Raw genomic sequence first — 13,004 nt, forward strand, 5'->3', positions numbered from 1 at the left:
AGGCAGCTGATCGATGTTTCTCTCTCATCGATGTTTCTAACTCTCTATCCCTCTCCCTCCTCTCTGTAAAAAATCAATAAAATATATTTTAAAAAAACAAAAAAACTAGAAGAGCCTCTTAACTCGGCCAAGGGCCTCCGTAGCTCTGGGCGCCTAAGAGGCCCTGGTGGCAGGTTCAGGGGGGCTGGGAGTGGCTGGGAGGGCAAAGGGTCGCCTCCTGGGCAGGGCCTGTTGCCAAAATCCTGAGGGCCCGGAAGCGTGAAACTCGGGGTGGGGCTCCCCGAAGTCCCCAGGGTCCACGCAGCACAGAACCTCACGCAGGTCCACCTTCTTCCACAGGATGAACCAGACTCTGAATGACATCCAGGCGCCCACGCCCGACCCCAGCAGCCCGGAGCCGCGGGCGCTGGGCGTGCCCTACTGGGTGCTGAGCGCCCTGACCCTGCTCACCTGCGTGTGCAGCCTGGCAGGCAACGGCCTGGTGGTGTGGCTGCTGAGCTGCCGCGTGCGGAGGACGCCCTGCACCGTCTACGTGCTGCACCTGGCCCTGGCCGACCTCCTCTTCCTGCTCTGCATGGCCTCCGTGCTCAGCCTGGAGGCCGCCGAGGCGCACCCCATGGCCTCCGAGGTGCTGCGCAGGGTGAAGTACTTCGCCTACACGGCGGGCCTGAGCATGCTGACGGCCATCAGCACGCTGCGCTGCGTCTCTGTCGTCTGCCCCATCTGGCACCGGCAGCACCAGTCCCTGCGCCTGTCCGCCTGGGTGTGCGCTGCGCTCTGGACGCTGTCCCTGGTGATGAACACCCTGGCCGCCGTCTTCTGCAGCAAGTACTGGAGCTCGGACGAGAACCAGTGCTTCGCGGTGGACGCGGTGTTCAGCGTGCTCATCCTGGGCATCTTCACCCCCGTGATGACCGTGTCCAGCGCCACCCTGTTCGTGCAGGTGCGGAGGACCTCCCGGCGGTGGCGGCGGCGGCGGCCCACGCGGCTGTACGTGGTCATCCTGGCCTCCGTGCTGGTGTTCCTCGTCTGCGCCCTGCCTCTGGGCCTCTACTGGTTCCTCCTCTTCTGGCTGCACCTGCGGCCCCAGGTGGTGCGCCTGTACAGCTGCCTGTCGCGCCTGTCCGCCACCGTGAGCTGCGGCGCCAACCCCGTCATCTACTTCCTGGTGGGCAGCCGCCACGCGGGCCCCCGGGAGCCCCTGGAGGCCGTGCTGCAGAGGGCGCTGCAGGAGGCCCCGGAGCTGGAGGGGAGAGAGACCCCCTCCGGCTACAACAACGAGGAAGGGGTCTGAGCCGCCCCCCCCCCCCAACGCCCGCAGGCCTGTTCCAGCCCAGCACCCGGCTGGCCTGCTGTTGTCCCCAGGAACTCTGCGCTTCCCCTGTCGGGGTCCCTTTCCTACAGTCAAAGCTCCCCCCCCCCCGCCCCCAGCACGGTCCGGGCCTCACGTGCCACTCAGCTGGAAGATGAAATGTAATCTCTTGGCATCTGAGGATCTTTGGCTAGAGGACAAAGGTTAGCCGTCACCCTGGCCTAGCACATTCTCTCCACCTCCTCCCCCTCAGATGCGGCTCCTGGGGTCTCCTGGGGTCTCCTGGCCCTGCTGGTCCTCGGGCATGTGCTGGCGGCACCCACTGGGCCCCAGGCGATGCCCCTGGTCCCCTCCCACCAGTGTTCTGCTGATACCCTGCAAGCCTGCAGCCAGTCAACCGTGTCGCCTTTGCTGACACAGCCGTGGCTGGCTGCAGGCCACGGGACTGCCTCACGCTCCTTGTCCTCGACCCCTGACCTTTGCCTGCGGGTCGCTGTGCACCACCCCTGCACCCATGGCAGGCCAGCTCCTTTTCCCCGGAGGTCACACTGGAAATGCTCAGCTGAGCTTGGCGGGACTGCGCCCGCAGGGTGCCTGGAGGCAGCTTCCTCCCAGAGGCCCACGCGATGCCAAGCAGGGTTGGCGGCTGATCCACTGCCCCTCCCAGAGTCCCCCTCAGCTTGCCCCACACCCTCTGCCCCTCTGGGGACGGAGCCCACCGGGCAATGTGGGCACGTGCTCTGCCGTCCTCCGTGGGTCAGAACAAGGAGTGGACGTCTGCTGCCGTCTCGTGTCCAGCCTCAGGGCTGGGGGCTCGGGTGGAGGGCACCTGGCAGGGGGTCCCCACAGAGCTGCCCTGCACGGAGAGGAGGGAGGAGGAAAGAAAGAAGTGGAAACATCGTGGCCCGGCCCACAGGGCTGGCATCTTGCTGCGTAATCCTATTAGGAGTGTCAGAAGCCAAAGGGTACCTGTCCTTCCGACTGGCACCCTCTGAAGCAATTCCCAGTCTTCTCCCAAAAGAGGGAGCTTCGAGCCAGCTGGGGCAAAGGTCAGATCCTCAGAGAAGCTAGATAAACCCACTAACAGTCCATAAATGTTAGCCCATGGCAGCAAGCGCCCCAGCCTGCAGATGTGAGCACCCCGTCCGCACATGCCCGGGTTGCACCGCTCGATCCCCAGTAGGGATCTCATCATTGATGTTTCTATCTCTCTCTCCCTTCTCACTTCCTCTCTGAAATCAATAAAAAAAAATATTTAAAAGTAAATAAATAAAACAGTCATGAGATTGTAAAGTGCAGCGCAGAGGATATAGTCAATAATATTGTAATAAGTATGTATGGTGCCGGGTGGGTACTAGACTTATGGGGGGGGCACTCTGTAAGTTATATACATGTCTAATCCTTATTTGTACACTTGAAACTAATATAAACTAATTTTGAATGTCAACCATAATCCTATCTAATAAAGAGGTATTATGCAAATTGACCATCACTCCAACACAGAAGATGGCCACCCCCATATGGTCAAGGATGGCTGGCAGGGGAAGGAAGTTGGGAGGAACCAGGCCTGAAAGGGAGGGCAGTTGGGGGGGGGGGGCAGGCCTGCAGGGGAGAGCAGTTGTGGGGCAACCAGGCCTACAGGGGAGGAGAGTTGGGGGTGACCAGGCCTGCAGGGGAGGGCAGTTATGGAGGGACCAGGCCTTCAGGGGAGGCCAGTTAGGGGTGACCAGGCTGCAAGGGAGGGCAGTTAGGGGCAATCAGGCTGACAGGGGAGTGGTTAGGGGCAATCAGGCAGGCAGGCAGGCAGGCAGGTGAGCGGTTGGGAGCCAGCAGTCCTGGATTGTGAGGGGGATGTCTGACTGCCCATTTAGGCCCGATCCCCCCAGACATCCCTATAGGGGTCCCAGATTGGAGAGGGTGCAGGCTGGGCTGAGGGACACACACACACACTATGCACAAATTTCATGCCCCAGGCCACTAGTTAAAAAATTAAAAAAAATTTAAGAAGTAGCTCATTAAGAGGAAGAAGCCATTTGGGAATAGAAGGCATCAATAGGCTCTTGGGTTTTTCATAATGAAGTAAACGAACAGGAGTGCACCGTATGCACACGGGGGGAAGAATTTCAATCGTGTGCTGATTCGACAACACCCATGCACATAGCTTCCCACGACAGCCAGAGCACGGGCAACAACAGAGTCAAGGGTGGGGTCAACTCAAAGTCCACTTCAGGTGAAGCATCCACAGGACACCCCAAGGTGCCCTGCAGTCCCGCCGTTCATTATGAGAAACCTTGAGAGAGGCCTTCCCAGGCTTGGAACGATCCTGAGACGTTACCAAGACAGGAGGGCGAGGTGAGAAACGCTGTGAAACCAGTCGTGATGCTAAACACATTGCGGCCAGCCATGCTGAAAAGGCCGAATCGCCTTTCAGCTTGCTCTCTGGAAAATGTTCCAACCCGTCGACATGTGAAAAGGCAGTCGAAGAGTGTGCGGCCAAGAAAGGTAGAAAACATATTACAATGTCTTGTATCTTATATTAGTGGTGGTATCGGTCTGCTTTTTAAAATCCGTGATCCGCTGTGATGACTTTTCCCATTCTAAATAAATATTCGTTGTCATATCTAACTTGGTATTCTTTTTCTTTTTAAAAAAAGTTTTTGTTTTAGAGAGAGAATAACATCAATGCAGAAACATCCATCAGTTACCTCCTGTACCCTGATCTGAACCCAAAACCTGGGCATGTGCCCTGACCGGGAATTGAACCCTCGACCTTTTGGTGCACAGGGCAGCGCTCCAACCCAGCCTCAGCACCCTCCCTCTCGCTGATAAGCTTTGGGCTCCACAAAGTGTCGCATGGGTGGAGGGCAGAGGGACTCCCATTGAAGCTCCAGACGGTCAGCAGGACCCTTGGACAGCTGAGGGGCCACCACACAGCCCCGGGGCCCTGGGCGGGGGCTGCCTCCGACAGCGCTGAATTCTTTAGGTCAACAGAGTGGCAACTCAGATCCCCAATTTCTTGTTTTGTGATCTGGACTGAAACTCGAGGACTTCCTGAGCCGATGCCGAAAGCAACGCTGCTGCTGCTGTTGTTGTTGTTGTTGTTGTTGTTGTTGTTGACGGGAGGTTGATTGATTTGGGAGAGCCACGCACTTCTGCAATGTGCCCAATCTGTTCAATTCACAACGTCACAGTTTTGTTATTCACTCAGCAAACGTTTAGGAGCGCTTACTCTGAGCCAGGCACGGCTCCCAAGGGGCTGCACGTCTGTCGGCCGAAAAAGAGACATCGAGAAGGTTCCAGGAGCCACAGGGCAGAGCCTGGCCCCACGCCCCTTGGCCCCCCCCCTTGCTGTGGATGGACCCCCACGTGTGCAGGGTGGGGCGGAGGGAAAAGCAGGGTTCAGACTACACCAGTAAGCCCACCGGGTGACTTCTGAGGGAACGCGTTTAGGAGAGAGCATAACGGGGGAGGTGCTCGCTTACTGAGACCAAGAGGAATGTCTCGATACGCGTGTGTTTATAGAAACCGTACCCGAGTCCTCGCCCACACGGTTGGACGTGGTCCTAGGCATTTGCACGGCGGTCGACACGAATCCGAAACTCCCCCAGGCCAGGGGTTCGGGTGGCAGCAGAGTCCGCAGCTTCATGTAGATGGAAGGGCCCCAAGTCCTCGGGGGAAAGGAGCGCATGTGGCCTGGGGTCCCCCTGCACCCACCATGACCCCAGGGAGAACCCCGAGGGACCCAGAGCAGGCAGTGCCAGGACACTCCACGGCGCTGGGCAGTGCGGGACGGATGTTTTGGAAGTGAGTGGACTAGGAGAAGGGCGTGCAGAGAGGCTTGAAGCCAGGTGGTCCGACGGCCAATCCACTTTCGAGAGAAACCACAACCTCCTCTGCAGGAATGGCTTCCCAGACTTTTTTTTTTTTTTTTGGTTAGGTTGTATGATGTGGTTTTTTAAAGGTGCACAATATAGTGATTTCAAATACACTTACATTGTGACATGATTACCGCAGTCAAGTCCAAATCCATCACCTGTCCATCACCGCTGCCGTGCGTGCGTGCGTGCGTGTGTGTGTGTGTGTGTGTGTGTGTGTGTGTGTGTGGTGAGAACACATCTGAAAGAACGTTCAAGTTTACGATGTGGCATGGTAAGCTCCAGCCGCCGTGTGTGCGTCACGCCCAGCGCTCACTCATCGCATACCCGGAAGTTGCGATGTCTGACCAGCGTGTCTCCATGTCCCCACCCTCAGCCCCGGGCCACCCCCACCCTGCTCTCTATGGTTGGACCTTGGTTCTAGGAGTTGGGCTTTTAGACTCCACCTGTACGTGAGCTCCGACAGTCTCTGTCCTTCTGTGTCTGGCTGATCACGGAGCATGACGTCCCGGAGTTCTCCGTGTGGGTGCAGACGGCAGGGTCCCCTCCTCCTGTAGCTGAACAGTGTTGCACTGGGTGCGCACGCGCCTCCTTTATCCCTGCATCGGTCGGTCCCGGACACGGACGCTGCCTCCTGCCTCCAAGGCTTGGCTGTTGTAACGAACGCTGCGCTGAGCGTGGGTGCAGGCAGGTCTCAGAGATGCTGATTTCACTTCCTCTGGATGTGGGCCCAGAAGGGGGACTGTTGGGTCACATGGCAGGTCTAGCTTTCATGTTTTTAGGATCCTCCTCACTGTTTCCCACAGTGGCTGCACCAGGCCCATCTCCCCCAAGTCTCGATCCGGCCCCTTCTGCCACAGGAACCGAAGGTCCCCCTTCCTGCAAACCCTCTTCTCATCACGTCAGACAACTGAGGGGTGTGGCCATGGCCTCTGAATACTGTCCCCCAAAATTCATGTTCACCTAGAGCAGCGGTTCTCAACCTGTGGGTCGCGACCCCTTTGGCGGTCAAACGACCCTTTCACAGGGGTCGCCTAAGACCATCCTGCATATCAGATATTTACATTATGATTCATAACAGTAGCAACATTACCGTTATGAAGTAGCAACGAAAATAATTTTATGGTTGGGTCACAACATGAGGAACTGTATTTAAAGGGCCAGAAGGTTGAGAGCCACTGACCTAGAGCCTCAAAGTGGGATTCTGAACTTTTTAAAATGTTTTTATTGATTTGAGAGAGAGAGGAAGAGTGAGGGAGAAACATCAGCGATGAGAGAAAGATCAGTTGGCTGCCTCCTGCTCGCCCCCTGGTGGGGATCAAGCCCACAACCTGGGCATGTGCCCTGATGGGGGAATCAAACCAGTGACCTCTTGATGCATGGGACAACGCTCAATCCACTGAGCCACACGGCCGGGCAACGTGGGACTTTAGAAAAGGGTCTGTAACTACTCAGGATGAGGTCACACTGGGTTGGCGTGGGCCCTAAAGCCAAAGACCGATGTCCTCGAGAGAAGGTCATGTGAAGAGACAAAGAGGCACAGAGAGGAGGCCGAGCAGGGGGTGAGCGGCCCCAGCCAGGAACTGGGGGGGGAGGGGTCCCCCGGATCCTTCCGGGCCTCCGGAGGGAAACAACCCCTAGCACTGTGGGCCCAGACTTCTGGCCTCCAGGACCGGGAGAGAATGACACCTTCGTGTTAAGCCACTGGTCTGTGGTCACTGGCTGTGGTGGCCCCAGGACACGCTTACGTGGACTCAGGTGGCCCTCTCACTCCCAAGGAACTGAGGCTCGAGGCAGGTGGCCGAGCAGGGAAGGCCCCGGCCACACTGACCCCGAGGGGTTCCTACACGTTCTCCAGGCTGTTCTCTGGGCGCCGATCAACTCAGCGGCTGCCCCCCCCCCCCCCCCGCAGGCTTTAATCAGACAGACAGAGAGCTGAGCAGGGACGGAAACGGTGTCCCTCAGGGACGGGAGCTGCCTGGTCTCCCGGGACCCACGTGGCTGGCACCTCACCACCTGAGGCCAGAGCTCACGGCCCAGAGTTACCGCCACCGGGCGGACACCCAGGAGCCCCAGGAGCCCCCCGAGCCGGCCCTGCCCGGGGAGCAGCCATGGGCACTGGCAGGGGCCTGGGAGTGACCGAGACCCTCCCCCAGGACAGAATGCAGCGCCAGTGCAGGTGAGGATTCAGCGCAACTCCCCGTGGTGGAGTGGGAGGCAGGGAGGCCCAGTGGTTAGGAACATGCCACTCACTTGTCCCCAGGCTGACCCTGGGCCGCTCCTCTGACCTTTCAGTGTCGCCTCCTCTTCCGCCCACAGGACACCAGACACTCACGGCACCCTGAGGGCGGCTGGCTTGTCCACGCTGCCGCACTCGGGAAATGCCCACTGAGAAAGCAGACCCCTGGCGAATGCGCCCGATCGTTTCCAGCACATGCGTTCAGAGAAGAGATAGACTCGAAAGAGTGGAGTGATTTTCTTCATCTACTTTAATGGAGGGGGGACTGATTTGTGAATAATTGGGGGGGAACAATTTCGGGCAAATTTTGTTCTTATAGACGGTGCTATTTCACCGGCACAAACAAGGGACACAGAACCCCGTCCACGCCACGGCTTTCCGAGTGGTTGTTTATGCTGGAAGCAAGGGAGAGGCCTGCAGCCAGCTCCCCGCTTGGCGTGGAAGCCGAGAACATTCCTGCAAAGGCAGCTGCGAGGCTCGGGCGGGAGGGGTTCTCCTGGCCGGGGGCCCACAATCTGTGCTCCTCTGCTTCCCTCGCTGAGCGCCCACCGTGAGCCTGTGTGCACCCGGCTCCGTGCCATGACACGGACAACACTCCCGCAGGGGCAGCAGCTGCCACACAACGAATCACACGGTTCACTATTGGACCGGCATTGTGCCAAGTGGCTCTAACAGGAAATGCGGGCGAGGTCAGCACGGAGCCTGGGATGGAGAGATGGGGAGATGGAGATGGGGAGCTGGGGATGGAGATGGAGATGGGGATGGGGATGAGGATGGGGATGGGGATGAGGATGGGGATGGGGATGAGGATGGGGATGAGGATGGGGATGAGGATGGGGATGAGGATGGGAGATGGAGATGGGGATGGAGATGGGAATGGGGAAAGGGGGGAGGGGAGAGGGGGATGGAGATGAGGAGATGGGGATGGGGATGGATATGGGGAGATGGGGAGATGGAGATGGGGATGGGAATGGGAATGGAGATGAGGATAGAGGTGGAGATGGAGATGGGGATGGGGATGGGATGGGGATGGGGAGATACAGGTGGAGATGGAATGGGGATGGGGATGGAGATGAGGATAGGGAGGGGATGGAGATGGGGATGGGGATGAGGAGATAGAGGTGGAAATGAAGATGGAGATGGAGATGGAGATGGAGATGGAGATGGATGGGGATGGGGATAGGGATGGGGATGGGGATGGAGATGAGGAGATGGGGTTGGGGATGGGGATGGGGTTGGGGATGGGGATGGGGATGGGGATGGGGATGGGGTTGGGGATGGGGATGGGGATGGGGTTGGGGAAGGGGAAGGGGATGGGGATGGGGATGGGGATGGGGATGGGGATGGGGATGGGGATGCGGATGGGGATGGGGATGGGGTTGGGGATGGGGATGGGGATGGATGGGGATGGGGATGGATGGGGATGGGGTTGGGGATGGAGATGGAGATGGAGATGGAGATGGATGGGGATGGGGATGGATGGGGATGGGGATGGGGATGGGGATGGGGTTGGGGATGGAGATGGAGATGGAGATGGAGATGGAGATGGATGGGGATGGGGATGGGGATGGGGATGGGGATGGGGTTGGGGATGGAGATGGGGATGGGGATGGGGATGGGGATGGGGATGGGGATGGGGATGGGGATGGGGATGGGGTTGGGGATGGGGATGGAGATGGGGATGGAGATGAGGAGATGGGGATGGGGTTGAGGATAGAGATGGAGATGGGGATGGAGATGAGGAGATGGGGTTGGGGATGGAGGTGGGGATGGGGATGGGGATGGGGATGGGGATGGGGATGGGGATGGGGATGGAGATGAGGAGATGGGGTTGGGGATGGAGATGAGGAGATGGGGTTGGGGATGGGGATGGGGTTGGGGATGGGGATGGAGATGGGGATGGAGATGAAGAGATGGGGATGGGGTTGAGGATAGAGATGGAGATGGCAATGGGGATGAGGAGATGGGGAGAAGGAGATACATCCCAGGTGATAGCTAGGTTGTCAGGCGTGGGATAGAGGTCGGAAACAGCCCGCTGGGCAGCACATGGGAGAAAACTGACGGCATGTGGGCCTGCCGGGTGGGGTTGGCCAGCTGCTGGGTGAGGCCCCCGCAGACACACAGGGCCCCACGCTTTGGAGGGCACAGGCTTGGCTAGTCCCAGGCACTCAGACCGGGACACCCGAGTTAGAGATGCCTCTTAGTGAGGCACGAGTGGCTTCTGTTTGGAGTTGGGGGGAGATGTCAGAGCCACGAGGCTGGGGAAGCAGCTCTGGCCCTGTTTCCCTGAAGCGAGCCCAGCGGGCCTCAGGTGCATGTGGTTTTCGGGGACAGGGCGCTCAGAGGAAGAGTGGGGAGCAGAGCGAGCCTGACCACAGCAGCCTGGGGACACCGGCGTCCTCGCCTCCGGGCCAGGGCCCACATTTGAACCTCTGAGTCCCGCTGTGCTGTCCCAGTTCCTGAGCCCAGAACCAGGAGCAAACCACAAGGTTTTGGGTAAATGTGTGATGCAGCCATAGTAACGGGCACAGCCATCGTTCCCTCTGATGCGTCAGAAAGCCCTGCCCTAGGAACCGGGCTCCAGTCCCACCTCTGACGGCTGAAGTCTTCCTCCCTGGCCCCAATCCCCCTGGCCCTTCGTCCCATCGCCCACAGGAAAACAGCCCTCGTACGGCCAGAGCAGGGCTCGGCCCCAGCTCCCACCCTCTGCCTGCCCTGTCCTGTCTGTTTCCTGGGACACAGGTTCTGTATCTCCCTTTAAGAAAGGCTCCATGTTTTGAAAACATTTTCGGTTTTTGGTATCACAGCTGAGGGTCACGTGTGGATGGGGGTGCTATGTCTCTAAGCAAGATCCGCATTGTCATCCTGACCAGAAGTCTCCATTCTGTGCCTCCTTCACACCGGCTGCCCCTCCCTTGTGGGGGCCAGGGCACCCCCAGTGGGGCCTGTGCCTCCCCCCGGTCCTGAGCGTGCTGTGCAGCCGGGCCTGCTCCGGCATCTCTGTGCCTGGGGACCCAGCACAGGCTCACCCCAGCTCAGAGCCCCGCGGGCTCCCGCTTTAGGGCGCCCACCCAGTTCATCCGGAGAGAGCGGCATTCTGGGGGACTTGCCGGGCCCTAGCCGCAGGAATCCGGGGGAGGAGACGGCACCAGCAAGCTGCACACTCCGTCCTCTCGACCTGAGGACAGGGCGTACATGGAACCGGGGCACCAAGGCATCCCTTCATTGGCGAAAGATGATACACCAGCAATTTCCCCACCACGGGGCTGTGTGATCGACCCTGGGCGCCCCCAGCCCCGCCCACAGCTTCCTTCCATCCACCCAGGGCCCCAGCTGCCTGGGCAGCATCTCTGCACAAATCAGAGGCCTCCCTCCGAGTGACGTGCTGGGCAGGGTGAACCCCAACTCACCCCCAAAAAGCCCAACTGCATAGCCTCACGCAGGGCCTGCTCTGTGCACCCCGAGAGGCAAGCAGGGCCAGCTCGGGCCAGGACCACCCGACGGCCGAAGTCTTCCTCCCTGGGGCTGACCACTCAGTTGAGTAACAGGACAATCGAATGGTGCGGGCACGTGTTGGATAGGAAATGAAGGGGCGTGAGAAGCCCTTCGGTGGGTTTCTGCTTCTCTGGGCCCTGAGAGCTCCACCTCGTTTCACGAAAAGAATCTAAGTACGGCCGCCCCACAGAGAGATTCACCTCGGATTGGGAGCACACCCCAAAACAGGGGTTTCCAGATATTTCTGAACACCCCCATCAACAACGTAAATGAAAATGACACACCGAGACCTAGCTGGTTTGGCTCAGTGGATAGAGCGTCGGCCTGTGGACTGAAGGGTCCTGGGTTTGATTCCGGTCAAGGGCACATGCCCGGGTTGTGGGCTCGATCCCCAGTGGGGGGCGTGCAGGAGGCAGCCGACCAATGATTCTCTCTCATCATTGATGTTTCTAGCTCTCCCTCCCTCTCCCTTCCTCTCTGAAATCAATAAAAATATATTTTTTTTTTAAATGACACACTAAGACCAAGTGGGATGTATCCCAGGAATTCAAGGCTGGTTTAACATTCAACAATCAATTGACGATATTCCATCTTAATAAAGGAAAACCCCCCATGGCCATCCCTACAGGCTCAGAAAAAGCACACGACAGAGTCCAAAACCTACTCACGATGTAAAAACAACAGCTCTAGTAAAAAGAAAACGTGTAAGTAAACGGCGACTCTCGGCAGAGGGAAGAGGGAGAAAACTCCACCGTCTGCACAGGGGCCCGGGGGGCTGTGTGGGCGAGCGTGCACATCCCTGACGTTCCCTCCGCCCAGCACCGCACACAGGCCATGGGTGAGGTTCGCGGCACGGTCATCGCACCTCTGTGGGTTGCACAAGAGGGTGGAAGAGAGCTGCGCGGGCTGCGGAGGAAAAGGGGAAAACCGCCACGCAGAAGGCAGGCAGCCAACACCAGAGAATCGACAGAGGAGTTCACAAACGGGGCGCCCCTTCCTGGCAGCGTTCAGACTCTGCCCGCCCAGAGGAGAAGCCTGCTCACTCCCTCCGCTTCTCCTCCAGGCAAAGAAGTTTCCAGACCAAATAAGGCCGCAGCTTTTGCAACGCTCCTGGCACAGAACGCAGTTCCTTTTAAGTGCCACGCTATAGCTCTGCCCAAAAACGTCCCAAAGCAGCGTGGTGCCCATCGGCCCACAAGTCCCTCTGGGTAACGCTCCAAACAAACCCAGGTAAACACAGAGCAGCCAGGCCGGCTGCCGACCTCCGCCCACGGGCAGGTGGTGAGGACAAACTGCTCAGGGGGACGCCCGTGCCCACACCACGGGCAGGACTCCCGAACCAGCCGCTTCCGCAGGCAGCTGCCCGCTCCCGGGGCCCTCGCGCCGGCCCTGGCCTTGAGCAGCAAAGGCTGCTCGCTAAGCCCATGCGAGGAGCCACGCGTGCTTCTTCCGTCGTCCCTGCAACCTTGCGGGTGGTTTCTGAGCACGGAGCGCTATTTCTGGGCTCTGTGATGTTTCAGGCAGTTCGTCTTCACAGCCATCCCCTGAGACAGGCCCTGTGAGCTCCCTGTTCTACAGATGGGGAGACTGAATACGAGGCCACACGGGCTGTATGAGGGACATCTGGGAATGAACCCAGGGCTGACAGGCTCCCAAACCAGGGTTCTATCCTGTGCCTGTAGCCCCCACCCCAAAAGAAGGAACCAGCAGGGCCCGCTCCCGGGTGCCCCCACAGGGGACAGGAGGCACGCCCGCTGACGGGAAGCCTCAGCTGGCTCCGCTGCCCCTGCAGGTCGCCGGTGGTCACCCTCGGTCACCCTCGCTGGCGGGGAAGATGTTTGGCTTGGGGTGTTTTTTCCTTTTTTTTAGGCTCCCTGTCCAGGCCAACGGGAGACATTTTTCAAGCAACCAGCGACAAACATTTTCCTAACAAGGTCTCTCTGAATGAGACATGGAAACTTCTTGCATTGCGATCGTCAACGCTGACATTTTAACGATGCGTCAGTCCTGGCTGGAGTGGAGGGCAGTGGTGGAGGGGCGAATGCTCCGTGCGGGGGCAGGTGGGCGAACCCGGCACCAGGTA

General features: G+C 58.9%; 1 protein-coding gene across 1 annotated transcript; it reads left to right on the plus strand.

Annotated features, from left to right (window-relative positions):
* Nucleotides 1-207: 207 nt before the first annotated feature.
* MRGPRD (MAS related GPR family member D) lies at nt 208-1,294 on the plus strand. Its single transcript, XM_059710911.1, has one exon. It carries the CDS (start codon nt 341-343, stop codon nt 1,292-1,294), a length of 954 nt encoding a protein of 317 aa, XP_059566894.1. The 5' UTR covers nt 208-340.
* The last annotated feature ends 11,710 nt before the right edge of the window (nt 1,295-13,004 follow it).

This window comes from Myotis daubentonii, chromosome 9 (genome assembly GCF_963259705.1).
Source record: "Myotis daubentonii chromosome 9, mMyoDau2.1, whole genome shotgun sequence".
In the NCBI taxonomy this organism is placed as follows: domain Eukaryota; kingdom Metazoa; phylum Chordata; class Mammalia; order Chiroptera; family Vespertilionidae; genus Myotis; species Myotis daubentonii.

Coding starts and splice junctions, on each gene's coding strand:
- MRGPRD (XM_059710911.1), top strand. CDS start 341: ATGAACCAGACTCTGAATGACATCCAGGCGCCCACGCCCGACCCCAGC.